The sequence below is a fragment of the Neomonachus schauinslandi genome, chromosome 4, assembly GCF_002201575.2.
Source record: "Neomonachus schauinslandi chromosome 4, ASM220157v2, whole genome shotgun sequence".
Taxonomy (NCBI): domain Eukaryota; kingdom Metazoa; phylum Chordata; class Mammalia; order Carnivora; family Phocidae; genus Neomonachus; species Neomonachus schauinslandi.
Window position 1 is genome coordinate 101,178,495 of NC_058406.1, and position 26,647 is coordinate 101,205,141.

Genomic DNA, 26,647 nt, shown 5'->3' on the forward strand with positions numbered 1-26,647 from the left:
ATTTTGGTAGCATCCCCCTTCAAACCACCACCATCAAAATGCAATATGCCCATGACACCAGAAAGGACAGGAAATGAGGGTAGAGAAGAGGCAAGCACTTAGATTCTTTTTTCCTGGTTTACCCTCATAGTTGTCTTCCAATCAGTAATCATATCTGCGTTGGTGGTATCGTGGTGAGCATAGCTGCCTTCCATTCAGTAATCATACAGTGTAGATTTCCTAAAACAATCCCAGTTTCAACTATTTTTGCTCCCCTGTTTCCACACATAAACTTATATAATAAAATGCCCCAGTTTGGGGTTTGGAAAAAGTGGTCAATACAACCATTTTTCATACCAGTGCAACAGTCAGTCCCAGACAATGGGAAGAGAGTGGGCCTCAGGGAGGCTGAGAGCATGTATTCATGCCCTCCAAGCTAGCTTCCCAAACATCATTCCTCATTAGGCCACATAGGTATTTCATCCCGGAGCTTCTTAGTGACCCAAACCTCATACCCCCATTTCGCAGTTGGAGGCATGAGAGTCTAAAACTGTTAGCTGACACTGTATAATCCCCTTGACTCTGCAGCTTCTCAAAAGTATTTGTAATTATGAGTAAAACAAGGTGGGGAATGTTACTATATTGACAAATGGCACCAGAATTCTTTGGAGTCTTAAGGCTCCTTTCAAAGAAAGAAACTTTGAGACACAAGAACAAACCCCCAATAGAGGATGGTAGATCAACCCTTGAAAAGGACCCACCACTCTTTTTTTGGGGGGGGGGGCATGTTTGGCACAGTCTGGGGGCAGGCGGATGCATATAGGTGACCTCTTACTGTCCCTACATCCTGAGGATTCTCTAAGCTGATGATAAGGCACTGGGAAAATACCCCCAGGCTCAGGCCCTCTGGAGAGAAGCCAAAGGTTTTCTGCAGTAGAGGGCCAGGTCTGCTGCTAAAAGACACTTTTGGAGGCTACAGAAGCCCATCTAAGCTTTCCCACATCAGCTTTTCCCCACCCTCCTCCCCTCTGTGCCCAACACAGCTCTCCCATTCTCTCTCTCTCCTATTGTTTTCCAAACATCCCTCCCTTCATAAAAGCTGTCTGGCTGGGAGCTTAAAATATTGCTGGACAGTAAAACCTACCCATCAGGGCCAATCCAGTCATATCTGCTCAGTCGTGCAGCACAGTAGGGGCGGGATAGAGAAGTGGGAGGTGGGCTTTTAGGCGCCAAAGGAAAGAGCCCAAAGTTGCCATTTTGCTGCTGAGCATCAAGAGAGAAAGAGAGCACATATTTCTCCGGGGGACCCTACTCCTATTGGCAAGTTTTCCTTGGGTTATATTGGTTTGTAGCCTTCCCTCCTGCAATCCGGCTTCTTTTCCAGCCTAATCCAAGGGCCATATCCAGGTTTCTACAAAAGGAAAAACGTTGTCACCGAGGTTCGGTCTTGGGTTGGGATGGCTGGACTTAGAGTCCAATTCTGAAAACCCTCTTGGAATTGGCCTGAGAGTTGGCAGAGGTTTGGAAGGGAAAAGACTGTACGAATGGCGGAGGGGGAGGGGAGGAGAGATGCCCAAATTCTAACTACAATTTGACTTTTTAAGGTTTTCTCATTTTTCAGAATGAATTAACATGCCTCCAGGAATCCCGAGGGACCTAAAACAAGTATTTGGTGTTTATGAAAGAGTTTTGCACTTTTTCCCTTGACCTCCGTGATAGGTGTAACAGTAATAACTACTGAGTGCTGTGGGTGTAGAGGAGGGTTCACGCTCTGCAGTTTCAATGTTGGAGCATTTCATGGCACACAAAAACAGGCCTAGCTAAAGACCACAAAAGTCTTCCTGGGAGTAACCTTTGTTGGCTCTCTAGGAGAGCTGCTCTTTAAAGTGGCTGCTCTAGAAACATGAAAGGAGGCTCGTTTACACTCCCTCACCAACCGGAGTGGTAAGTGGCCATCTAATCCTTTGGGGAACTGGTTAACCCGGATGTAAGTGTGGTGTTCTGCCTCTTCGCAAGGCCAAGAGAAGACGATGCTATACTGGAAATGGCCCTGGGCTTAAGGTTGGAAGACCAGGGCTCACGTCCCTGCTCTGCCCTCGCTAGCTGAGACCCATTGGCAGACTGACTCATTTAACCTCCCGGTCTGCCTTCCTATCTGTTAATGGAGGCTGAAAATGCCTGCTTCACTTGTTCTCAGTCATTCTGTGGACCTGTCGGTTCTGGTCCAAGAGGAAATTTCCAGCAGCCTGTAAAAATAATGTAGTAAGCAAAGCAGTAAATTTTTTACCAACTTACATGTATTCAATTTAAAGGCCTTTAATTCTGAAATTACGTCTTTTCTGTGGTGTGAAACTTTCCCTTTTATGAAATGATGGTGAAAATCCCCCTTTTATGAAATGATGTAGTCATAATTAGTGATTTAATACGTTTCTTATTTTTATGTCCTTGCTTGGCAAAATTAGGAGTTGGTAGCCCTGTGTTGGTCACCCTATTCTGCTGTTGTTATTTTACTAGTCTGTGAAGTCCAGGTCCGAGAACCACGGGCCTAATTCACAGGTTGTTATGAGGACTGAAATAAGATATGGAAAAGTATATCAGTCATAAATAGACAAGGGATACCCAAACATAAGGTGTCATTTTAATCATTACTTAAAACCAAATCCTCTGGTGGGACGTTCTGGGGGATGATGTGGTGGTGGAGGTTTGAACTTCATCGGTTTATTTTCTATCTGTAAAAGATCTGTTCCTCTTTGAAGAAGAGAAGAGAAATAGTCTTCCTTTGGTTTAGATTACTCCCTGTTCCAGTGGAAGTTTGTTCGGATATACTCTGATCTGACTTCCCTTAAGTATAATTTTCACATAGAAGTCAGGGACCCAAGGCACCTTCCCTTAGCACATCTAAAGCTTCTCTTCTTAAAAGTATAATTGGTCTGTTTCAACAGCATGGAATTGGGAAGATTTTGTCCTAAGTTAATTTCTCTCCTTCCATTATCATGAGAAACTTTGTAATTAGACATTAAAACACACACACATACACACTCACACACACACACTCAATCCTAGCATTGCAGGGTAGGGTGTGGAAGGACACAGCCCTGTTTGGCTTTAGTTTGGAAATTACTGATGGGGCGGTCAGGAGGGTCTTCGTGTTTTATGAATATGTGTCACGACAGTCACATGTCAAGAATCATTGGCCTTCCGGTTTATTTATACAAAACAGTCCCTCAAAACAGCTCATTTTGGATCAATTTACTACCCTTTTTTTGGTATTTAGTATTTCTTTGCAAGTTCTCGGTCTCCTCACTGCTAACTGCAGCAAAGAAGACTGGAGTTCCCTAGGCTTTAATTAATGCTGGTATTATATGCACTCAGAGATTGAGAATTTCAGATTTCAAATTATTGCTGTTAGTCCTATGCACTGGTATTTATAGAGAACCCACTCGGTGAAGGTCTTTGTTTTATGTCATGATGGTTCACAGAAGATGAAGGCAAAATGATCCCTGCCCTCCAAGAGCTTTTGATTCTCAAAGGGAGAAACAAGATTGATAGACATGCAGTCCTGAGAGTGTGTGCTCGCCGCACACATCCACGTAGGTACATGAGTGAAATACACACAGAAATCCCAAAGGACTAATACAGTACAATACAAGGAAGAGTGTCAAAACCGAGTTGATATATCAATGGGGATAAGCCATTAGCAACACCAGATGTAGAATACATTAAAGCCAGACTTGATCTTACGGGAATAAATTACATAAATTGTTGTTTTCACATGAATGTTATATTGAACCATGTGATAAGAAACTGGGGTTTTCCTGGCTCTGACACCAATAGGATTTATGCCTGGGCTGCTTACCTGATTGTGAGGTTTCCCATCTTCCCCCCCTCCCCGAAGGTGATGGAAATGGCTGCCTCTCATTACAGGGCAAGCACTAGATTTAACTGCACTTGGAGGAATGTTAAAAGCAGAAGTATAACTAGACACATGTGGTTGGGATTCTGAACAGCTGGTTCTGAGTAGAGGACCCTCTCCCACTCTCAGTCCCCCATTCCTACAAGGAACTCTTCCCAATGCTGGAGTCATGACTGGGGAGCCACGGACGCTCTCACCTTCCCAGGAGGAGAGAAACTGCTGTTGGATGCCCTACCTAATTGGGAGTTTCTGGGGCCCCAAGAGGAGCAACACCCTCTGCCCTTCAACAAAAAGCAGACAGTAGTTGTGCGTACCCTGAGAGCATAGGTTGGGCATTGCTCATGCCTGCAGTCATTGTCTGCTTCCACGTACTGTCTGGCCAGACTCCGAACCACAGGTTGGAAGGAGGCTTTAAGATGCCACTTTGTTTATCCTTTCCTAGCGATGAAAAGCACGCCTAATTTAAGACATCACTTTTCATCACTCATTCAAGTGTTTAACAAATATCACTGTCATTAAAGTGGTGGGCATATTCCTTAGCCCCTGTGGGCTTCTGCAGGGTGAGACATGGCTGAAAGAAGCCCAGAGCGGCATCTCCAGCGTGGGCTCTTGCCCCGGTCTAAGAGCCACGATGAAGAAACACTGCAACTCCAGAAATGTTCAGGCTGGAGGAGCATCTGTCACAGGTTGAGGTGGAAGGGTTTTTTTTTTTTCTTTTTTTAAGTTTATTTAGTTATTTAAGAAATCTCTACACCCAACGTTGGACTTGAACCCACAACCCCAAGATCAAGAGTCCCACGCTTCTCAGACTGAGCCAGCCAGGTGCCCCAAGGTGGAAGTTTTGATCATAGTCCTTCATAGGTTAGTACAGGTTTGCACTGGGTGAATGTCCCAGTTTACACACATCACCCCCGTCAGTTCAATCCCATGTGCATTAGTCATTGCTGTTGCTAGGGGCATTATATGCTATCGTGTTTAATGGTATTTTTTTTTTTGACAAATTTTTAGCTCTATTAAAGTAGCCACATGTTACAGACCCTAAAGCCTTTTCATTCTGTGGGACACTAAAAGTGTCTCAGTGGACCTTCCTCACCCGGTAACATGATTCCTCCCTGAAGCACTCTCCCCATTCTTTGGATTTAAAAGAGTAATAATAATAATATAAAAAAGATAGTGCTCTCCATTTGTGAAGCTGTTAAGAATGGCTTCCAGATGTCAACCTAGAGAAGAAAAAACATAAATTAAGAGTCCAAGAGTTGCAGAATTGTGTAGTTCTGATCGAAAGCTGTGTATCTCCAGGGTGTAGTGGAAAGAACTCAGCCTTTGGGACCAGGCAGACAAAACTGCTGCTATTTAACTGTCTGATCTCAGTTTGTTTAACCTCTCTGAACTTCAGTTTTCTCATGTGTTCAAACCAAATTGGTTAAACACTTTTTGAGCTTTCGCTAGGAGCGGGGCTCTGTGACAGGCACTGAGTATGCAGCAGTAAACGAAACAGGCATGGCCCATAGCCTTATGAAGACTACAGTCTAGTAGGATCAAATTAAATGAAATAATGGAATGTCAAAAGCCTGTCACAAAGTACATGTTCAAAAAACGTTTCTTTCCTTCCACTTCCCTCCAAACACATCATTATACATTTCAACACAGTCAAAGGAAGATGGCTACAGGCAGTTTCACACAACCAAGAATTCTGTTGGGGGCCCAGACACCCACAGTAGAGGGTTTTCTTCAGCATTATGCCTCTTGAAGCTTAGTTTAGCTTGTGGTCTTGACTTAAAGCCGCGTAACCATGGGTTTCTATCTACGGTCAACAATGAATCCTGATTTGGGGTGGAATTCAAGGAATTATACACGTATTGCCTCATTTATACTTTCCGACCACGACTGGCACACTGACTGAGAACAGGTATTAGCATTAAACCCATTTTGCAGATGAGGAAACGAATGGAAGCAGATTCTTCATGCCGCCCTTGTCCCCTCATCCTAGCCCGCACAGACGAAGCACTCCATGGGTGCTGTTTACATACTGACGGTTCCAGGAATTCAGAAAGGACAGAGGTACCCCGAGCGTTAGCGGAGAGAGACTGACTGGGGATTGCACCGTGGCCGCTCAGCTCTTGCCTTCTCCCTCCTCCAGGTGGGTGAGAAATGGGCGACTGGAGCTTCCTGGGGAACATCTTGGAGGAGGTGAATGAGCACTCCACGGTCATCGGCAGAGTGTGGCTCACTGTGCTGTTCATCTTCCGGATCCTCATCCTGGGCACCGCGGCGGAGTTCGTGTGGGGGGACGAGCAGTCGGACTTCGTGTGCAACACGCAGCAGCCTGGTTGCGAGAACGTCTGCTACGACGAGGCCTTCCCCATCTCGCACATCCGCCTCTGGGTGCTGCAGATCATCTTCGTGTCCACGCCGTCGCTGGTGTACGTGGGCCACGCCGTGCACCACGTCCGCATGGAGGAGAAGCGCAAGGAGCGCATGGCCGAGGAGCTGTGCCAGCAGGCGGCGGGCGACGGTGGCGACAGGGACAGGGTGACGCCGGCCGCGGAGCAGGGCAGCATCAAGAAGGGCAGCAACAGCCACAAAGGCACCAAGAAGTTCCGGCTGGAGGGGACCCTGCTGAGGACCTACATCTGCCACATCATCTTCAAGACCCTCTTCGAGGTGGGCTTCATCGTGGGCCACTACTTCCTGTACGGCTTCCGGATCCTGCCCCTGTATCGCTGCAGCAGGTGGCCCTGCCCCAACGTGGTGGACTGCTTCGTGTCGCGGCCCACGGAGAAAACCATCTTCATCCTGTTCATGCTGTCTGTGGCCTCTGTGTCCCTCTTCCTCAACATTCTGGAGATGAGTCACCTGGGCCTGAAGAGAATCCGGTCTGCCTTCAAGAGGCCCGCGGAGCAGCCCCTGGGGGAGATCCCTGAGAAGTCCCTCCACTCCATTGCCGTCTCCTCCATCCAGAAGGCCAAGGGCTACCAGCTGCTGGAAGAAGAGAAAATCGTGTCGCACTATTTCCCTTTGACTGAGGTCGGAATGGTGGAGACCAGCCCACTTTCTGCCAAGCCTTTCAGTCAGTTCGAGGAGAAGGCGGGCACGGGGCCCCTAGGGGACCTGTCCCGAGCTTACCAAGAGACACTGCCTTCCTACGCTCAGGTGGGAGCCCAGGAAGGGGGGGGGGCAGGAGCCGCCGGTGGACGAGGGGGCGGAACCAGAGGCGGGAGACAAGAGGCAGGAGGCGGAGAGAGTGAGCACTGAGGGGCAGGAGACCATGACAGTGCTGGAGGGGGAGAAAGCGGAGACTCCCGAGGTGGGGAACGGGGGTGAGAAGGAAGAGCTGCAGGCTGAGAAGGTATCAAAGCAAGGGCTGCCGGCAGAGAAGTCGCCTTCACTGGGTCCAGACCTGACCAGGGATGACACCAGACCGCTGAGCAGGCTGAGCAAAGCCAGCAGCCGGGCCAGGTCAGACGATCTAACCGTATGAAGTGGGGCCAAAGAAAGAAAGAAAAGGAGACACCTGAGCTAACATAGGGCAAGACAAAAACGTAAAGATGCCACCATGATTTGAGTCTTCTGTGCCTCCCCTCACACCCACCCCTGGTTGGACAGGTGCTGCAGGGGCACAGTACTTGCTGTACAACTAGGAAACCACATTTCCCGTATGAAAGGGCCACCAAGATAAACCCATTCTCCCATCGAAGTTCCCAGTCTCAAATGACTGCCCTGCCCCTCTACCCCAACTACAATGGGGAGCTCTGCTTTCATCCCCATTTCTCCATAGAAATCCCTCCAATCAGAACTGTGGTTGCCTCGTAGCTTTTTGCCAGTCATGACTCAAGCTCACTAGCTCAGCCAGATTTTCATCACCCCAGCACTTCCCCAGCAGACACCACATGACCATATATCAGGGGGCCCACGCTCAGATCCTACAGGATGCAGGCAGGTGCTTCCAACCAGTGGGGTGGGCCTGTTCTAATGCCATGGGACATCTAGGATTGTGAAGATTGGGGGGCAGAGGGCGGCTGCTGCTCAGGACCAGGCCCTGATTACCCGGCAGTGGTACCTGACCATCTGATTTTTCCAGAGAAGCCAGAAGTCCAAAGTTTTCAGTGAAAGTTTTAATATTGCCAACTAAATTTTAAAGATGCCATGTGGGCCAAACAAAATGTGTGCAAGCCAAATTTAACCTATGAGGCACCGATTGGCAATGTCAGCCTACACTAGCGAGCCCAGCTTTCCTGTGGAATTGATCATATTATTTATGGTCTCAACTTGTGTCTATGGGTCCCAAATCTCATTTCACCATGTTGGAGTGTTTGGTTAAAATCATCAGTCCAGGAGATACCCAGTATTCTCACTGACCTTTCTTTGGGGTCACTGTAGCCCCTGGGTTCTAATTCAATTATATCCCTTGAATTGGTGGGGATTCTGCCCTGGGCACCATCAGAGAACGGGAGCAAGCCTCCCACCCTCTCCCTTAATTGAAAGGGCCTCGAGGTCTGGTCACAGTTTTCTTCCCTGAAGAAAGAAGATCCCCTTCTTTCCTCTCCTCTTCCAATATCAGTGCTCACCCTGAAATCCACATCCCCTTTCATCAGGGGCTGGGAGCAAGCCAGTCTGAGCCAGCAGATAACCTGCCCACTGGCCTGTCTTGAGGACAGTCAGCTCTCAGGCCTTGCTGAGACACAAGATGTGGACAAAAAGGACCATCACAGTGGTACTAGGGAGAGCCTCTCATAAAGTGGGAGCTCAAACAGCCAGACCAGGCCTCATCCCTGGAAGGGACAGAGACTAAAGGAAACAAGAGGGAACTCGAAGTTCTCCGACCCTTTACCCTCACAACCAATACTCCTCAAACATAGAGTCCAGTCCAGGGAAATCCTCAAGTACAAGTACATATTTCACACAGGGAGCAATTTTTACCTGGAGCCAATAAAGTCCCAGAGCTGAGGGACAAAGTGATAGCCAAGATGGTTGATCTAAACCAAAGCTATGCTTCATGGGCTGAAGTGCCAAGGCTATAGAAGGAGGGATAGATACCAAGATGACATGGCAGAGATCTGGACAAGGGACCACCAGGGAACCCAAAAGAAGTACCCCGAAAACTGCCTTAATGCTATCTTTCCCCGAGCCAGCATCATCCCAAAGCACGCAAATCCCTTGTGCTGCCCTCTCTGGTTATCACCTTCCTTTTACGATATTCATTCTAGATATGCTTTTCCAGAGCAAAGCCTCCTCCAAAACTATTCCTCCCCATGTGACAACATTCCCATTCCTTAGCGCCCCATTCTAAAACAAAGTGGTCCAAAAATTCAATTCATCCTAAGGTATGATTGTTTGATCATTACTCTGGGAAATTCACATTTTAAAAGACAGCCTAAAATGTATTTTACCTAGGTCAATCCAACGTGACAAACTTTCAGTGAAAGAACATATCAGGCAGTGGATAGTTGAATAGAAGAGGTACATTTAACTCAAAGACATGTGACTTGCTGGCTATGGCTTGAATCTGCCCCTTGACAGCAACACTGTTCCACCCAGACCTCCCATCTGGGGAGACGAGTAGCACGGTCCCGGGCCTGAGAACCTGAGAGACTGTGTCACGGCACTCATCCCAATGGCCACACTGTTACTCCTACAGTTTTACTCCCAAAGACTCATTTTAAGAAGATATAAACTCAGAGCCTGAGAAGAGCTTGATCGTCACCAGAACGGAGTGTCTGTCTCAACTAGGACCTAATCCGAAAGAGAAAAAGAAAAGAGAAGGGCACCCTGCTCTGGACGAAAGCGGCTTGGTGCTGTTTGGAAGTGGTTGCAGGGGCCTAGGGGAAGGCTGCTGGTCTCCTTGTCTCGGCGAGGACAGAAGCCTGTGAGTGCGTGTATCTCCTCGGATGGAGCAGCATCCTGCCTCACTGTCTGTACCTACCCCGCCACCATGGAAGTTGCCATTTTCCCTCTTAGTCTTCCCAATAAAAAAGGAAGACTACCTGGGGATAAATAGACACAGGCATCAAGGGACCAGGATACTTTTTTCTCTATTTCTGCCATTTAGTAGCTGTGTTATTTTCATCCCTTAACTTCTCTGTATCTTGGTTTTCTGTCTACAAACTCGAGATGGTATTCGCCGCCAACCTACCTCCAGGGGTATCGTAAGGAGTAATGAGTTGGCTGCCAAGTCTGGAGCATGCCGAGTGTTGCCACTCCCTGAAAGATTCCTCTAGCAGCAGGGAGACTGGGAAGAAAGGGAGGTGGGTGGTTTCCATCCCACCCTCTCAACCTGCCTTGCAGTTACCTAGTGAGAGTTTTTCAATATGGAATAGACACTCTGGAGATCAGTTTTCTCAGAGAAGACTCAAAATAGAATCTGGACCCCATATGTTTAGTAGGAACCTGAGGCTCTTTGACCTTGAGAAATGACTGGGGGACAGATTGGCAATTATTTGCATCCTCTGGAAAAATGTCCCAGGTTCCATTCACAGGCAGCTGTGTGTCCGTTGAGGCCCTTACCCTATACAGCTAGATCCCTCAGTATCTGTTTTGAGGCAAATAATTATGACTGACTCAGGATTATACCTGCCCCTCCCCCCCGCCCCGGGCTCCATTAGGTCCAGCTTTAAATCCTACTCCTAGTCCTTCCCTTGTTAGATGAACACCCTTAGGGCACATAGATCTACCGATAAAAAGAAGCGATGGACAGCTGGGTATCCAAAGTGCAGCTCCCTCCAGAGGAAAAGGGCCAATCACTTAATAGCAGTTATAACACCTCCATCAGGGGAGATCTGTGACCAGGAGGGACAGAGTTACTCACAGTTGTTAGAAACTTCAAACCTGGCACTGTAATCCCTAGGCCTAGCATTTGGGGCATTATAAAAAGGCCTATCTGCTTTTGACCATGACTATGTCACTTGCCACACAGGTGACACATCCAACACAGAATTAGACAAATGCTCCTAAAGGTCACTGTGACCTGGGGATAAGATTTTCCCACAAAAAAAACAATGAAGTTCAAGTCGGAAGCGTTGGCTGCCCCTTGTTGACTCTCAGGACCCCACGATATCACTTACCTGCTCCATATGACAATTTTCCCTCGGTGAATTGGGGGTAACAAATTTTGCCCCTCCTTCACAAGACAGAACAATGAACTGATATCCAGGGAACACTGAGTGTACTAGAAGAAATCAGTGGGTGTTTTTAAAAACTCACTAATTTGGAAACAAAAGGAAAGGGAGGAAGGCCTTATCCAAATTTGTGAGAAGCCCTTACTGTAAAATATATACTGAAGCAATTACAGCCACCACTTTCAAATACTGCACAGATTGTTGACTAAGATCCTGACAAAAAGTGAGCTAATATGTAAAGGGAAGGAATTAAATGAGGGGCAGAAATGGTCAATATTTCTGTAGTCCTGAATTCCTAAGAATGGCACTATGAAAAAAGCACATTTTTAGCCATGCAAGAATCCACTGCTCAGGGTGGTGCTACAGATAGTCAGCTTCCCAGGGCTCATGTGTAGAGGTGCACCAGCCCCTGAGACCGTCTCTGAGTCATGGCAGAAGTGAGCCCCTGGACACTAAAAGAGCTGCGTGCAGGAACTCTTCAGGTTTAAGCCGGGTGGAAGGCCTGGGGTAAGGCTAGTGTGGGCCACTGCTCTTCATGAGTTCCTGTGGAGGGTCATCAGGTCATGCTTGGGGTGAAAAAGGAGCATACCACCCACACAGCATATCCCATTGCACTCCACATATCTCTTCTTCTCTCCTTCCCCTGACCCTGAATTATCCCTCTATGCATACTGTATGCAAACGACCACACAACCCAAGTTAGCAAAATTTAGATGAAAAAGGTTTGCCTGGTTGGATGGAAAACTCCTCTAAGCATAAATACAATCTGTAAAACAAAGTAAGTGTGTGCCTAGAAGTGATACTGAATAGTCAGGGAGACTTTCCCTTCTTGTAACTATCATATTTTAACTAAATATGTAACTGGGAAGGAAGGAGAAAAAGGAAACAAAACTCTAGGTTCAACAGTTAGATAAGATGAAAGAAAGATTTTTATAAAAGACAAGTCACTCTCCACTGCCCTAGACCCTGTAGCTCCCAAAGTCAGCTACCAAGGTATCAGTGGGATATACTGTAAGCTCCAGCCCCACTTGCTTCTGGAAGTTGTTTCGCTAGGGCAGACAAAGAGAATTCTGGAAAGATACATGAAGTTTCCTGGAGGGAAAAGTAGATGCCTTCATTGTCTTTTTCTGCAAAAGTTTCCACCTATGACAAGATTAGTAAAGACTCAGCTAAGAAGCACATTCACAACAAACTTCCTGGGGAGATCTCTGGCAAGGGAGAGAGGCATTATTGAGATTGTGTCCTGAATTCTCCAACCCTCCACATCCTCATGTTAGAGCTAATAGTCACATGTTAGGCTGTTGCAAAACAAATAAAACTAACTTGACTTTTTGCCATCTTTGTTTTTTTCTTTTGACTTGTCGACCAAGCTAGACTGTGAAAAGACTGCCCTAGTTTCTGGGTATTCTTCCTTTGGAATTAAGGGGTTGGGGAACAAGAGGACTAGGGTATGGGGAGGGGGCAGTGGTATTCTGGTAAATATTCCACAACCTGCTCTCTGCAGGGTAAAGAGGTCCTTCCTGGTTTATAGTGTTTGCCAATTTCCTTGGTGTAAATTCTCCTACCATTGCCCAATTATTTCAGGCTCCCAGCCTAATGTCACTGAACACACAGCTGGGGAGAGATGTAGAGTAGCACAACATTATAAAATATTTCCACCTTACAATACATATAAATAACCAATTAGCATAGATAATAGTAAAATAATTAAAAAGCAATGAGCTTTGAGTATTTATTACTTTGTGTTTCATATTTTCTTTAAGTTTATGCAGTTTGTTAATAATGACTGTACTTAACAACTGGCTCACAAAATTCCAGGAAATGATTCTTATGGGCCAGTATAAACCAGTTCCAGCTCACCACTGGGTAGAATAGAGGAAACTCTGATTCAGAAAGAACATGAAAACTCTCCTTATCAGTTAGATTTGGTCACTTTGCTCCCTCCTTTTCTCTACACAAACATCAGGAAAAATCAAAAAGCATACTTGCTTGGCCTTATGGGAAGAGGCAAAAGAACAGGATTTGTTCTCTTCCATGTTTCTGACAACTACAGGAAGAGTTAAAGTTATTCATTACAGATCAAAATAAATAGATAACTCAAAATAAAATTGGCCAAAAAATTCTGCCTGGGATTTACCATGTAAATGGCCCTTGAATATCAGTCAAATGGCTGCGATAAAGAAGAATCTCAACAGCTCCTCATTACATACCCAATAAATTATAAATTCCTCAACACAGCATACAGAGCCTTTATAACTGACTTCAACCCACTTAGATAGGACATCTGTTTTTACTTGTCCAGAATCTATTCTCCCTTTTCCTATAATAACATCTCAGTTTTATCTAGGGGAAATACACTTCCTCAGTTAAGAGATAGGCTTGGTAGAACTCTAAGTAATGTTTATCCAACTTCTCCTGGTCAAGGGTCAGGGATTTTTTTGTTTTTGGTTTTGTTTTTTTTTTTTTTTTACCCAAATGGGCCGATCATATCTTCTCTCCATGGAATGCAGATCTTGAGTGGAGTAACAGAGAGACTGCAACTTGGTTGGAATACCTTCATCTTGACAGAAGCCCCTCAACAGACCCACGATGAGTTCCTGCTTATCTAGATTTCTGGGCCAGGCTTGGTTCCTCTTTTTCCAGATCCTGGTCATTAGCCTTCCTTCAGTTTGCTGAACTATCCCAGAGTTTTGCTTGTTTGTTTCATTTAACTTAGCCAAAATTATCTCTGTTGTTTGCAAGGGCTTGACTGCTGTATCATCTTTGCAGCCTCATCTCCAACATCTACCCACACCTATATGTGCCCCAACCTTCTGGGGCCATTGGCCTGTCCCTAGTATAGACAGGCCTGGCCCATGGTGACAAATGAATTCCATGATGTTTCAGGACTCTGCCCTGGACTGCCTTTTTCTCCATGGTCAGCTCCTTCTCACCCTTAAACGTTCAGCTCAGTTGTCTCCTCTTTTGTGAAACTCCACGAACTTCTCAAGACAGAGTTAGTTTAGCTCCCTCCTTTGTGATCCCTCAATACTTGTGTACACTTCTACCATAGCATCTATCAAATTGTTTTATCTCCTCCTTTTCTCTCCTCTGACTGCAGGCAAGTTTAGGATAGAAATTTCATCCTATGTAACTCTGAATATTCAGTACTTAGCAGAGTGCCTGGAACATAGTAATGTTTGGTGAATGCATGAATGAGTACTGAGAGATCTCCCAAGGCAGGAAGGAGATAATTGGCCAAGCACTCCCCATCACCAAAGGCATGTACTCTAGGCTGACTCTACATAGGAATATTTCTGAGGAAGAGATTCCCTAAAGGTCCCAGGGGTTCCAGGCTTGGGAAGCAAGCAGGCTTGCTTTGTCATAAATAAAAGAAGGTGGGGGTGGGGAGATTTTCACATGAATTGCTAGATGTCATCACCCAGAGCAAACCTGGAAGCCATATGTTGAAGATGGCAGTCAGAGTCTTTGAATGATTGTAGATCAGAGGGCCTTCCCATCCCTATCAACTTCTAATTGGACTTTTGAACTTTGAATTAAATAAAAAAATAAACTTTATAGTGTTAGTCCTCTGAGATCTCAAGATTTATCTGTTACAGGATCTAGCAATACCTTACCTATTGATAGAAACTGAGGTTAGATGTGGTTATAACAAAAACCTAAAATCTGTTTCTTTGGCCTACCAGCTGAACAGTGAATGGTGAAGAAATGAAAATCAAAGGCTACAAAGCTAGAGCTCCAGGCTATGCCACGCAAATATTTAGTAAAAATGTCACCTCTGATGATCGATGTATTAGCTATCTATTGCTGAGTAACAAATCATTCCAGAACTTTGTGGCTTAAAACAACAATGAGCATTTATCATCTCTCACAGTTTCTGTGGGTCAGGAATTCTGGGGTAGCTTGGGATCTCTCATGAGGTTGCAGTCAGCTATTGACAGGGCCTGCAGTTGGGGTGGTAGGACCGACTCACTCACATGGTTACATGACTCTCAAGTTAGCCCTGCCAGGTCCAGTTGCTCTTGGGTCTGCTTGAGGGTCTCTTGAGCTGGTGGCTGCTTTCCCCTAGAGCAAGTTATCCAAGAGATCAAGGCAAAAGCTTCCAGGTCTTTTATGACCGAACCTTAGAAGTCACATACCATTACTTCCATCATATTTTATTGGTCACTTTCCCTCAGACTGTTCCAACTCCTGTGGAAAGAATGAACTAGCAAGGAGGAGGGTTTGAGGCAAAGACATCAACTGTGGCTCCTTTTTCTTTGTTTTAATGATTTCATTAAGCAGGATTTGAATAGATGGTAACTATAATGCTAATTCCATATGGCTGTGCAATTGCCACCATGAGGGAAGCCCTTAGCCAAGGACAATGTCTGGTCATGACTCCTTGGGCCAGGACAGAGTTTTGAGGCGCTTTCACCCCTCGCCCCCCCCAGCTTCCCTTTCTCTAACACTCAGCTTTCCTGAAAAATGTTCAGGTTTTGTAATTCATCCAGGTCTTCCAGGTCTATTTTTCTACCTTTCTCACTTGCTACAGTTATCATCTCTACACTGGCTGGACCTATAGATGGAAGAAAGATCAAGGCATCTCCAGAATTGAATTAGATTAATAAAACCAACAGAAAATGGATGAGATCAAATGTAAGTGAGTTGAACCCACAGAATATAATGTGACCCAAAAATCCTCAATCACGTCTTTAAGGCAGACACAATGACAAGGGGTATTCTTACAGCATTACAACAAATATGAACAACTCTAATGTAGCTCAGATCAGAACTTCGACTTTCTCCAACTTTTTTTTTCATGGTGGTGTCAGACTGAAGCCATAATTTCTAGGAAACTGTATTATTCTTGAATTGCATAAACTAATTGTCTTCCCTTTAAATATTTTTTAGTTACTCACTTATCCAATAATCAAAGACCCTTCTTCTTGACTTTTTCAAAATCCAGTTGAGCTAATTACTGTGTCTAGTTAGGTTCCACACATATACTGAGACAGATGAGTAAGAGACAAGGAAAATAACAACAAAGAGATAGCTGACAACTTGGAGAAAACAAACAGTGGACACCAAAAGTAAAAGAATAGCATAATTTACCAAAAGTAAAAGAATAGCATAATTTCAAAAGATATTTACTTAAAGAACAAAAGTAAGCTTAAAATCTGTTTTGTGTGCTCAAAAATTTTAAAGAAAACATGGACTCTGTAAAGCAATAAATGAAACAGAAGATAATAAGATAGTAGACTGAGTTGGAAAAGGAGCTGGCAAAGCCACAGCAGAATTTAAGAATAAAGAACAAAATTAGCAACACATAAACAAAGAACAGTAAGAATAAAGAACAATAAATAACAATAACAATAAATACAAACAATAATAACAATAAATAACAATAAGAATAAAGAACAAAATTAGCAACACTGTAAAGAATCACAACAGCAGGAAGTCTCCCAGAATGCCAAGAGGAGGAACAAAGGCATGAAAATTATCACAGAGGAGATAATAGACATGGAGAGAAGGCCATAGAAATCCAACACATAAATATGGATCCTCCTGAAAGACAGTCAGGACAAGAGAACCATAAGCATCAAAGATCTAATGGGAGAAAGCTTCCTTAGAAAGTCTGATAGGGCACCTGGGTGGCTCAGTCGTTAAGCGTCTGCCTTCAGCTCAGGTCATGATCCCAGAGTCCTGGGATCGAGTCCCACATCGGGCTCCCTGCTCGGCGGGAAGCCTGCTTCTCCCTCTCCCGCTCCCCCTGCTTCTGTTCCTGCTCTCGCTGTCTCTCTCTCTCTGTCAAATAAATAAATAAAATCTTAAAAAAAAAAAAAAAGAAGAAAGTCTGATAAAAGACCTGAAATCAGGGGTGCCTGGGTAGCTCAGTTGGTTGAGCCACTACCTTCGGCTCAGGTCATGATCCCAGATTCCTGGGATCGAGTCCCACATTGGGCTCCAGTCCCACATTGGGCTCCCAGCTCAGCGGGGAGCCTGCTTCTCCCTCTTACCCTCTCCCTTCTCATGCTGTTTCTCTCTCTCAAATAAATAAACAAATAAAATTTAAAAAAAAAAGACCTGAAATCATAAATTGGAAGGAATTCATCATGTCCCAGGGGAAAAAAATCTATAGAAATTTTGATTTGCAAGTAGAAAGACATAATCCTACAAATTTACAAATATAAGAAAACAGCCCATGATATTGTTTGTGTACTGCTAATGCACAGTTATGTTTTCACCTTCTTGTCCAGTTGTGAACATAGAGTAAGATCCTATGCTGTGCATAGGGGGTGAGGCTTTCTGTGAAGAAAATGGATATTTCAATGTCAAATCCTGAAAAGAAAAAGATTCTAGGATGAAAAAAGAAATAGGAAGAAGAGGGAACTCCTTTCTCTGTCTAAGCCTCATTCTCCTAGTCCTGGAATCCAATGAGTACCAATGTGCTCAATATGCTTCCAAAAGAACAGAACAATTGTGTCTGCCATATAGGGGCAAGTCAGGGACTAAGTTAGGGAGTTAATGCATTAGTACATGTCAAGATCTAAGAATAGTATCTGGCACATAGTAAGCACTTGGTAAGTATTGACTATTATCACCATCATAAATATTATTCTATGTGATATAATAACTGCCATAGTCTTACAACATATGACTAGCAAAGTTTTATTATTAAATGTTGTACCTTAGACTCAGCTGGAGTACAGAGATTTAAGGGAAGGGTTTGTGCACTTGGTCTGGAGGGGTTAAGAGGAGAGACCTCCTTTCCTCTCAGAGGCCATCGTTGGTCATGGGGATTGGTAATAGCTCTAATGGGAAAGAGAAGTGAAAGTGAGGACAAAAGAGCAAGAACTCATGGCTCTCAGCTTCAGCCATCCCTCCCAGTGATTTGAGAGGTGAGTCAACTGGACATAAATCTAGTCTGAAGGTTTCTAGATAAATTCTGCAATCAGAAGCAAGGAGTAGTAGTTCTTTGAGTCACCAAGACCTGTCCTTGACCTGGACACAGGTGTTACAGTAGGGAAAATCCTGATGGTGCCATTCAAAGATTTGCACAGGGCTGGGCCCATTGGACTGCATGCCTTTCTCTGCTATGCCAAGTTCACTGAGACCCTGATCCCCACCATGCATCCCAGTAAGCCACCAAGGTAAACTGTTTGCCTTGATATGCTCTCCCAGAATTCTGCACTATCACACAGCCTTGAATCTCAGTTAGATGAAATTCTAATTCATCATGTAGCATCTGTGTGAGCATCTACCTGCATCCCTGATAGAGGTAGCCAGTTCTCTGGTTTGATTCCTCCCGTAGTAGGGCTACCTCTACGGCTTCCTAGCCTTCTGGATATCTGACAGGTAGTTTGGGCTGCTTAGTATGGCAGAGTTTAATTCCAAGAAAGAGAGACACCTTCTCTTGTGTGTAATAAATTTGTGAGTCTCAGTTACTCAGATTGCAGTGGTCTAAACAATCAGGTCCTCAATGCCAGGTGCACTCAAGGCTGTGCTTCCGGTATGGACTACAGTGGCTCCCATAGTGGTCATTGCCCTCAGATGGAGCCAGCTTCTAGTGCTATGAGACTACAGGAACCACTAGACCCCTACAGGACTAGCTAGAGCCCTAGTGCAAAAGGAAGCCTCACAGCAGTGCATTAAGCCTTCATGAAATGAGTATTGAATGGATGAAGTAGTGATTCAGTCTATATTTGAGCAACTCCAAGGGAGAGGGACTACTTCCTAAAATAATTCATCTTCAGACCCTTAAAGAATTATTCCATGTTTTGAATTAAATCTAGCTTCATTTAACTTCCAGTCCTTTGTCTTACATATATTTCCAGGGGCCATATCAATTCCATCCATTCTTTCACACAAAGATAGCTATCATGTTCCTGAGTCTCCTTACTTCAGTTCCTCCCATCGGTCCTCATCTAGTGGCTCACCTCCGAGCATGCTACAATACATCTCTGTGCCTCTTAAAGTGCAGTACTCCAGGTGTGGGCTGATGGGTACCAAGTTCAATGAGATTATCACTCTCTTGTGATGGTGTGCTTTTTGTTGTTGTTGTTGTTGTTAACACATCATAAATTTACTTGTTTAGCTACATTTGCTAAAAATATCATCTGCCTTTCCACTCTTCCTCACCTGTAATTAAGTAGTTGTTTGTGTAGCCAAGTATAAGTAGTAACATTTAAAACACAATGCCTGAATTATAGTCTAGCTCATTATAATCATTAACTTCATCTTATTAGCCATGACCATTACAAAATGGAATTACCACTTAAAATAAGATATTAGGCCAGGCACCACCATCTTCGGCCTCAGAAATGAAATGCTCCTTGCATTACATCAGCTCTGGGATTTTCAGACCACCTAATTGTACCCCGCCCCTTTTAGCCAGGTCATCTCTAGCTAAGCCACGCCCCCAGAGCGTCCTCTCCTTGGCCCCGCCTCCGGGGCCTCTGCTCCCAGGAGCCTCGCGTCCGCCCCGCCCACTCCTAGCCCGGGGCGGGAAGCACTAGATATTGCCGCGGATTGGCTGACTGGGGCGCAGCTTAATGGCGTCGGGCTGGCTAGCCGCGGTCCCGGCGGTGGCCCCTGGGCGAAGGCAGCCTTTGTGAAAGGGCCTGTGGCCCGAGCTTGCTGTGGCAACAGGGAGTGGAAATTGGAGGCAGGAGCCTTCCTTACACTGCGCCATGAGTTTCTTGATCGACTCCAGCATCATGATTACCTCTCAGGTGAGCTATTGCCTCCCACCCCGGGACCCCTCAGCCACTCTTTCGTGAATTGTCTTCTCGGGGTTTCAGTGATGCCGGCCGGCCAGGATCTCGCTGTCCTCGTCAGCCGCCTGGACCTGCCTCCCAGAGCTCGGGGAGAGGGTAAGATTTGCTGAGTCCGGTTCCCTCAGCCCTCATTGTGGGAAGGCGTCCTGCGGCCGTCCGCGCCCCCACCCAGCCTCTATCTACCCACTCTCTCGTCCACTTTTGGAGGGAATCACGCGGCCTCAATGCTCAGAGCCCGAGCCGCGAGAAAAGAGCGGTCCCCAAAGCGCCCCGAAGCTTCTGGACTGCGCCTCTGACCCATGGCTCGGGGAAGAGAGTGGTTCCGGGCGCGGAATACGCAGCTCGCCAATGGGAGCTGGCTCCTGGGGACACGTGGGGACCTTTCTGGTTAGTTGTCAAATCCTGAATCCCAGTTCGCAGGAATTAGTCGTGGTCAGCTCAGAGACCTTAAAAGTAGTCTAAGGTTTGGTTTGTGTACCAACACCTCAACCTTTAATCCTCTTTCTGCTGCCCACGCTCTTCGGATCTTTTTCTTGACCCTCCTTTACCCATTGGGCGCCTTCATTCATTCGCACAGTCAGCGGACTTTTATCGACCATTTTATAAAAACGCTGAGGGTACAAACCTACATAAACACTAATTCCTTATTCTGTGCAAGCTATGTCTAGGAAGCCTCTTGCTTTTTTTAATTTAAATTCAATTAATTAACATATAGTGTATTATTAGTTTCAGAGGTAGAGTTTAGTGATTCGTCAGTTGCATATAACACCCAGTGCTCATCACCAGTGCCCTCCTTAATGCCCATCACCCAGTTACCTCCCTCCAGGAACCCTCAGTTTGTTTCCTATAGTTAAGGGTCTCTTGTGGTTTGTTTCCCTCTCTGATTTCCTCTTATTTTATTTTTACTACCCTTCCCCTATGATCCTCTATTTTGTTTCTTAAATTCCACATATGAGTGAAATCATTTAATTGTCTTTCTCTGATTGACTTATTTTGCTTAGCATAATACCCTCTAATTCCGTCCAGGTCATTGCAAATGGTAAGATTTCATTTTTTTTGATGGCTGAGTAATATTCCTGTACACACACACACACACACACACACCACATCTTTATCCATTCATCTGTGGATGGACATCTGGGCTCTTTCCATAGTTTGGCTATTGCAGACATTGCTGCTATAAACACTGGGTGCATGTGCCCCTTCAGATTACTATGTTTTTATCCTTTGGATAAATACCTAGTAGTGCCATTGCTGGGTGGTAGCGTGGAAGCCACTTGCTTTTACCAGCTTTCATTCGTTCAGCTACTCTGTTTTCTTCATAGCATTTATCGTAGTACTGATATTTATGTATTTATGAATTTATTTTTTGAGGTCCTGTTTTTTTTATTATGTTAATCACCATACATTACATCATTAGTTTTTGATGTAGGTTCCATGATTCATTGTTTGCATATAACACCCAGTGCTCCATACAGAACGTGCCCTCTTTAATACCCATCATCAGGCTAACCCATCCCCCTACCCCCCTCCCCTCTAGAACCCTCAGTTTGTTTCTCAGAGTCCATCGTCTCTCATGGTTCATCGCCCCCTCCGATTTCCCCCCCTTCATTCTTCCCTTCCTGCTATCTTCTTCTTCTTCTTTTTTTTTTTTTAACATATAATGTATTATTTGTTTCAGAGGTACAGATCTGTGATTGAACAGTCTTGCACAATTCACAGCGCTCACCATAGCACTGAGGTCCTGTTTTGTCCAGGCCTTATCACCCTCGCCTTTAAGTACAAGTACTAAACACAATTATTTGCTGGCCAACTGTTACTATTTGTAGAAGCTCAGACTATCTAATTATTGATTCCCCCCCTCATTTACCCAGTAGTTTAGAGTATATTTCAAGTGGCAAATGACAGAAACAGTTCCTTTTGAGGGTTTAAATGAAACTAAATCTTTGATCCCGTTTTCATATTCCTTCATCCTAATGCTTCTGTCTTTGGAACAGAGCACTGTCCATTGTCTCTTGAAAAACTTTAATTACAACATTTTAGAAAATATGAAACAAGGAATACTCTAATAAGATAACTTTTAAAATTTACCATCCTTTATATAGTTTTCATAATTGTTTTTATTGGCTGCATAATATTCAAATGTATTAACACAAAAAAATCTGGACACGTAATTCTCTTGTTTTTCTAACTTTTCTTAAGCTTTTCTAATTTTTCTAAGGCTAATTGCCTTTTGTGACAATTCAGGTTTGTTTTTAGCCCTACTACCAACTCAAGAAAAATGACAATATTTCAGTAGCATTTTTTTTTTTACCCAATTTTTAAAAAAGAATGTGGGTGAGGAACTTGCATTGTAGCCTCTAAGATTTTTAACACTGATATAATAAGTTGAAGCAAGAAAGTAGCTTTCTGATTTTTTTTACATTATATAATACTTTAACTTTCACAAAGGCATTCACATGCAATATTAAATATTTAATGCTCTTTACAAATGAGGAACTAAGACCCAAAGAATCATTTGTGTGGACTGTTCTCTGACCATATATTTATGTGGCTACTTCATCATTATTTTGGTATCAGTAAAAATGTCACTTTAGAGAGGTTTGTCCTGACTCCCTACCCCTATCACAGTAGCACCCATTTCAGCCACCTTCAATCCCATGTTCCTGTTTTATTTTCTTCTTAACCTCCATCACTATTATTTGTGTCTGTTAGATGTAAACTTCATGAGGTCCAGATTATTCTTATTCTCTGCTGTATTCCCCAGTATCTAAATCAGCTGCTGATAACAGGGAAGCCTAGTAAATATTAAGTAAATAAAGATATAATTATGTTAGAAACCCCTCTTCCTCATTTTTCCTGTTTTATATGAACTGAAAGGTGTTAAATGAAGTCTGTGGGGCGCCTGGCTGGCTCAGTGTTAAATGAAGTCTGTGGGGCGCCTGGCTGGCTCAGTCGGTAGAGCATGCATCTCTTGATCTTGGGGTCGTGAGTTTGAGCCCCATGTTAGGCATGGAGCCTACTTAAAGAAATAAAATTAATTAAATAACTATTTCAGACTCCATTTTATTTATTTTTCTTGAAATAATCAGCTGTTTGTTCCATTCCCCTCATAATTCCTCTGAATCTTTATCACTGTCCTCAAGGCCCCCTTTCCCATCCTCATCACTTAAACTCTTAGCAGATAACCTTGCCTCCTGCTGTATCAATAAAAGTGAAGACAAAAGATACAATCTCCTTCCACATCCTGGGTCTTAATCTAAGCAGTTATGTGTGTCTACAACCGTTCCCAGCCGCCTTCCTCCCATGTCAGCAAAGAAAGTGCCCCTTACCCCTTCTTAAGGTCATCCTCTCTACCTGTGCCTTTGATCTTAGAGCAGCTTATTATAGAGTGCTTAAAAGCACAAGCTTTGGAATCAGCCATACAGACTTCAGATTTGATCCTGATTTTGACAGTTACTATAAATGAATCAACTTCTCTAAACCTCAGCTTTCTCTGCAGTGAGGATAATCACACATACTTTAGGTTTTTATGATTTAATGAGATTACAGTTCTAAGTACTTAGAGTTCCTGGAATATAGTAAATGGTCAATAAAGATTAGTTGCTGCTAATCATAGTAAATTATTAACTTTGTCAATTTGGTTTCCCTGTAAGCATCTTTGCCACAAGTATTTTTGCCACGTAACTAATTGGCCATAAGGCAACTTTATGTAAAAGATAAACTCACCAAAAATAAAATGGGACATTCATTTAAAAGGACACAATGAAATGTGAAAAATGGATAACAAAATTAAAAAGACTTTATTGTGAAATACAAAACATTTGAATACATTCAAAATATGTAGTGTAGATTCATGGCAATACTATGCAGATAAAATGATTTCATTTTGTGGATTGTACCTAAGCACTTGTCTTCAGTCTTTCATTCATAGCATTATACATTTTTTTGTTTGTTTGCTTGTTGAATTGCTCCTCATTTGGTATCACATTTTTCTTTTTTTCCTAAAATTTCTTCCTTCATTAAGAGAAGTATCATTTCCCAAATACTGGGATGTGTATTTGTAACTGATATTTGCATTGCACTGTGAAAGCCTTCTACAATGTTGTTTGTTCTTGGTGCATTGTCACATGCCCGTTGATCGATTGATCAAAGTTCTGTGGTCAATGTGGGTACAAAACTGTGCCACGGTATAGACCATTATGAGGGCTAAGACTTTATAATATAAAAATGGAGGTACTGTATGGATGGAGAAGTGAAACCAAACTGTCAACTAGTTATTTTTTTCTTTTACAGCAAAATTGCCTTATGGCAAATTAGTTATACAGCAAAAATACCAGACACGACAGCTCCTCTTCTAGTCTCCCATCGCTTCCTTCTCATATGTGTTCACCACCCCCTTACTCTACTACTTTCTTCCCCTTGGCCTATAAACTTTCCCTTTTCCCCACATCCTTCTCTAGGCTACTCTCTAATGTTTTCTCTTTTTCATTCTTTTTTAAACAATTTTTTTTGTTTTGTTTTTTAATTGAAGTATAGTTGATACACAAAGTTACATTAGTTTGAGGTATACAAAATAGTACATGGTCATCCACCAGTCTTGTGAGTTACCCTGTGCTCACCACTAGTGTAACTACCATCTGTCACCATACAGTGCTATTACAATACCACTGGCTATATTCCCTAGCTTGTATCTTTATCCCTGTGACGTTCATTCCATAACTGGAAGCCTGTATCTCCCACTCCCCTTCACCCATTCTGTCCATCCCCCCACTCCCTCCTCTCTGGCAACCAGCAGTTCTCTGCATTTATGTGTCTGTTTCCGGTTTTTGTTTATTTGTTTTGTTTTTTAGATTCCACATATAAGTGAAATCATGTTATTTGTCTTTCTCGTCTGATTTAATTTCACTTAGCATAATACCCCCTAGGTCCATCCATGTTGTCTCAAATGTCAAGATCGCATCCTTTTTATGGCTATATAATATTCCATCATGTGCACGTGCACGTTTGTGTGTGTGTACACACACACACCATATCTTCCTCATCCATTCATCTATCTATGGATCCTTGGGTTGCTTCTATATCTTGGCTCTTGCAAATATGCTGCAATAAACATAAGGGTGCATATATCTTTGCGAATTAGTGTTTTTGTTTTTAATATTTTGAGGAACTGTTTTCCATAGTGGCTACACCAGTTTGCATTCCCACCAACAGTGCCCAAGGGTTCCTTTTCCTCCACATCTTTGCCATCACTTTTTATTTCTTGTCTTTTTAATAGTAGCCATTCTTACAGGTATAAGGTGATATCTCATTGTGATTTTAATTTGCATTTCCCTGGTGATTAGTGATGTTGAGCATCTTTTCATGAGCCTGTTGGCCATCTGCATAACTTCTTTGGAAAAATGTTCATTCAGGTCTTTTGCCCATTTTCAATTGGAATATTTGTCTTTTGGTCGTTGAGTTGTATAAATTCCTTATATATTTTGGATATTAGCCCCTTATTGGATATATCATTTGCAAATATCTGCTCCCATTCAGTAAGTTGTCTTTTTGTTTTGTTGAGGGTTTCCTTTGCTGTGCAAAAGCTTTTTTTGGTATGGTCCCAGTAGTTTTTGTTGTTTGTTTGTTTGTTTGTTTTTTTAAAGATTTTATTTATTTATTTGACAGAGAGAGACAGCGAGAGAGGGAACACAAGCAGGGGGAGTGGGAGAGGGAGAAGCAGGCTTCCCGCAGAGCAGGGAGCCCGATATGGGGCTCGATCCCAGGACCCTGGAACCATGACCTGAGCCGAAGGCAGACGCTTAACGACTGAGCCACCCAGGCGCCCCTGTTGTTTGTTTTTTTTTTAAGATTTTATTTATTTATTTTTAGAGAGCGAGTGAGTGAGAGTGAGGGGAGGGGCAGAGGAAGAGAGAAAGAATCTCAAGCTGACTCCATGCTGAGCACAGAGCCCAACACAGGGCTTGATCCCATGACCCTGAGATCATGACCTAAGCGGAAACCGAGATTCAGATGCTCAACCAACTGACCCACCCAGGCATCCCCCCAGTAGTTTATTTTTGCTTTTGTTTCCCTTGCCTGAAGAGACCTATCTAGATAAATGTTGCTAAGGCCAATGTCAAAGAGATTACTGCCTGTGTTTTCTTCTCGTTTTATAGTCTCAGGTCTCCAATTTAGGTCTTTAATCTTGAGTTTATTTTTGTGCAGGGTGTAAGAAAATGGTCCGGTTTCATTCTTTGGCATGTGGCTGCCCAGTTTTCCCAGCACCATTTATTGAAGAGACTGGCTTTTCCCCACTGTATATTCTTGCCTCCTGTGTCATAGATTAATTGACCATGTAAACTAGGGATTATTTCAGGGCTCTCTATTCTGTTCCATTGATCTATATGTCTGTTTTTGTACCAGTACCATACTGTTTAGATTACTACAGCTCTGTAGTATATCTTGAAATCCAGCAGTGTGATACCTCTAGCTTTGTTTTTCTTTCTCAAGATTGCTTTGGCTATTCAGTGTCTTTTGTGATTCCATACAAATTTTAGTAATATTCTAGTTTTGTTGAAAAATGCTGTTGGTATTTCTAATTCTTGGCTCTCTCTAGGTTAATTTGTGTTTATTGTCTCTATTGCCTTACCCTTTTCACCTTCAGCCCACCTGTGGTCTGGTTCCTGCCTCCATTTCAGTATTCACTGTTTTCCTTAAGATTGGCATTGACCTCCAAGTTACTAAATCCTTTAAACAATTTTCAGTCCTGGTTTTATTGCCCCTCTGCTTCAATTAACACTCCTTCAAACTATTCCCTTGGTTTCAGGATACCACCCTCTCCTGGGTCTATTCTCTGTCCTCTCCTTCTCTGTCTCCTTCCTGCTCTGTTCTTCCCATTC

General features: G+C 43.7%; 2 protein-coding genes across 3 annotated transcripts in view; both read left to right on the forward strand.

The window, feature by feature from the left end:
• Positions 1-1,242: 1,242 nt before the first annotated feature.
• Positions 1,243-7,393, forward strand: GJA8 (gap junction protein alpha 8). Its single transcript, XM_021688089.2, is given in 3 exon segments — positions 1,243-1,299; positions 6,033-7,075; positions 7,077-7,393. Coding segments are annotated over 2 exon segments (1,329 nt in total). The 5' UTR covers positions 1,243-1,299; positions 6,033-6,043; the 3' UTR covers positions 7,374-7,393.
• Positions 7,394-19,498: 12,105 nt separating this feature from the next.
• LOC110578566 (Golgi pH regulator) overlaps positions 19,499-26,647 on the forward strand; it is a 59,385-nt gene continuing 52,236 nt past the window's right edge. Inside the window, exon 1 of one of the 2 annotated variants that reach the window (XM_021688087.1) lies at positions 19,499-19,721. In XM_021688087.1, coding sequence (XP_021543762.1) covers positions 19,680-19,721 — 42 coding nt within the window. In that variant the 5' untranslated portion in view covers positions 19,499-19,679. The remainder of the gene's footprint in view (positions 19,722-26,647) is intronic. The other variant, XM_021688086.1, reaches the window with a different exon arrangement.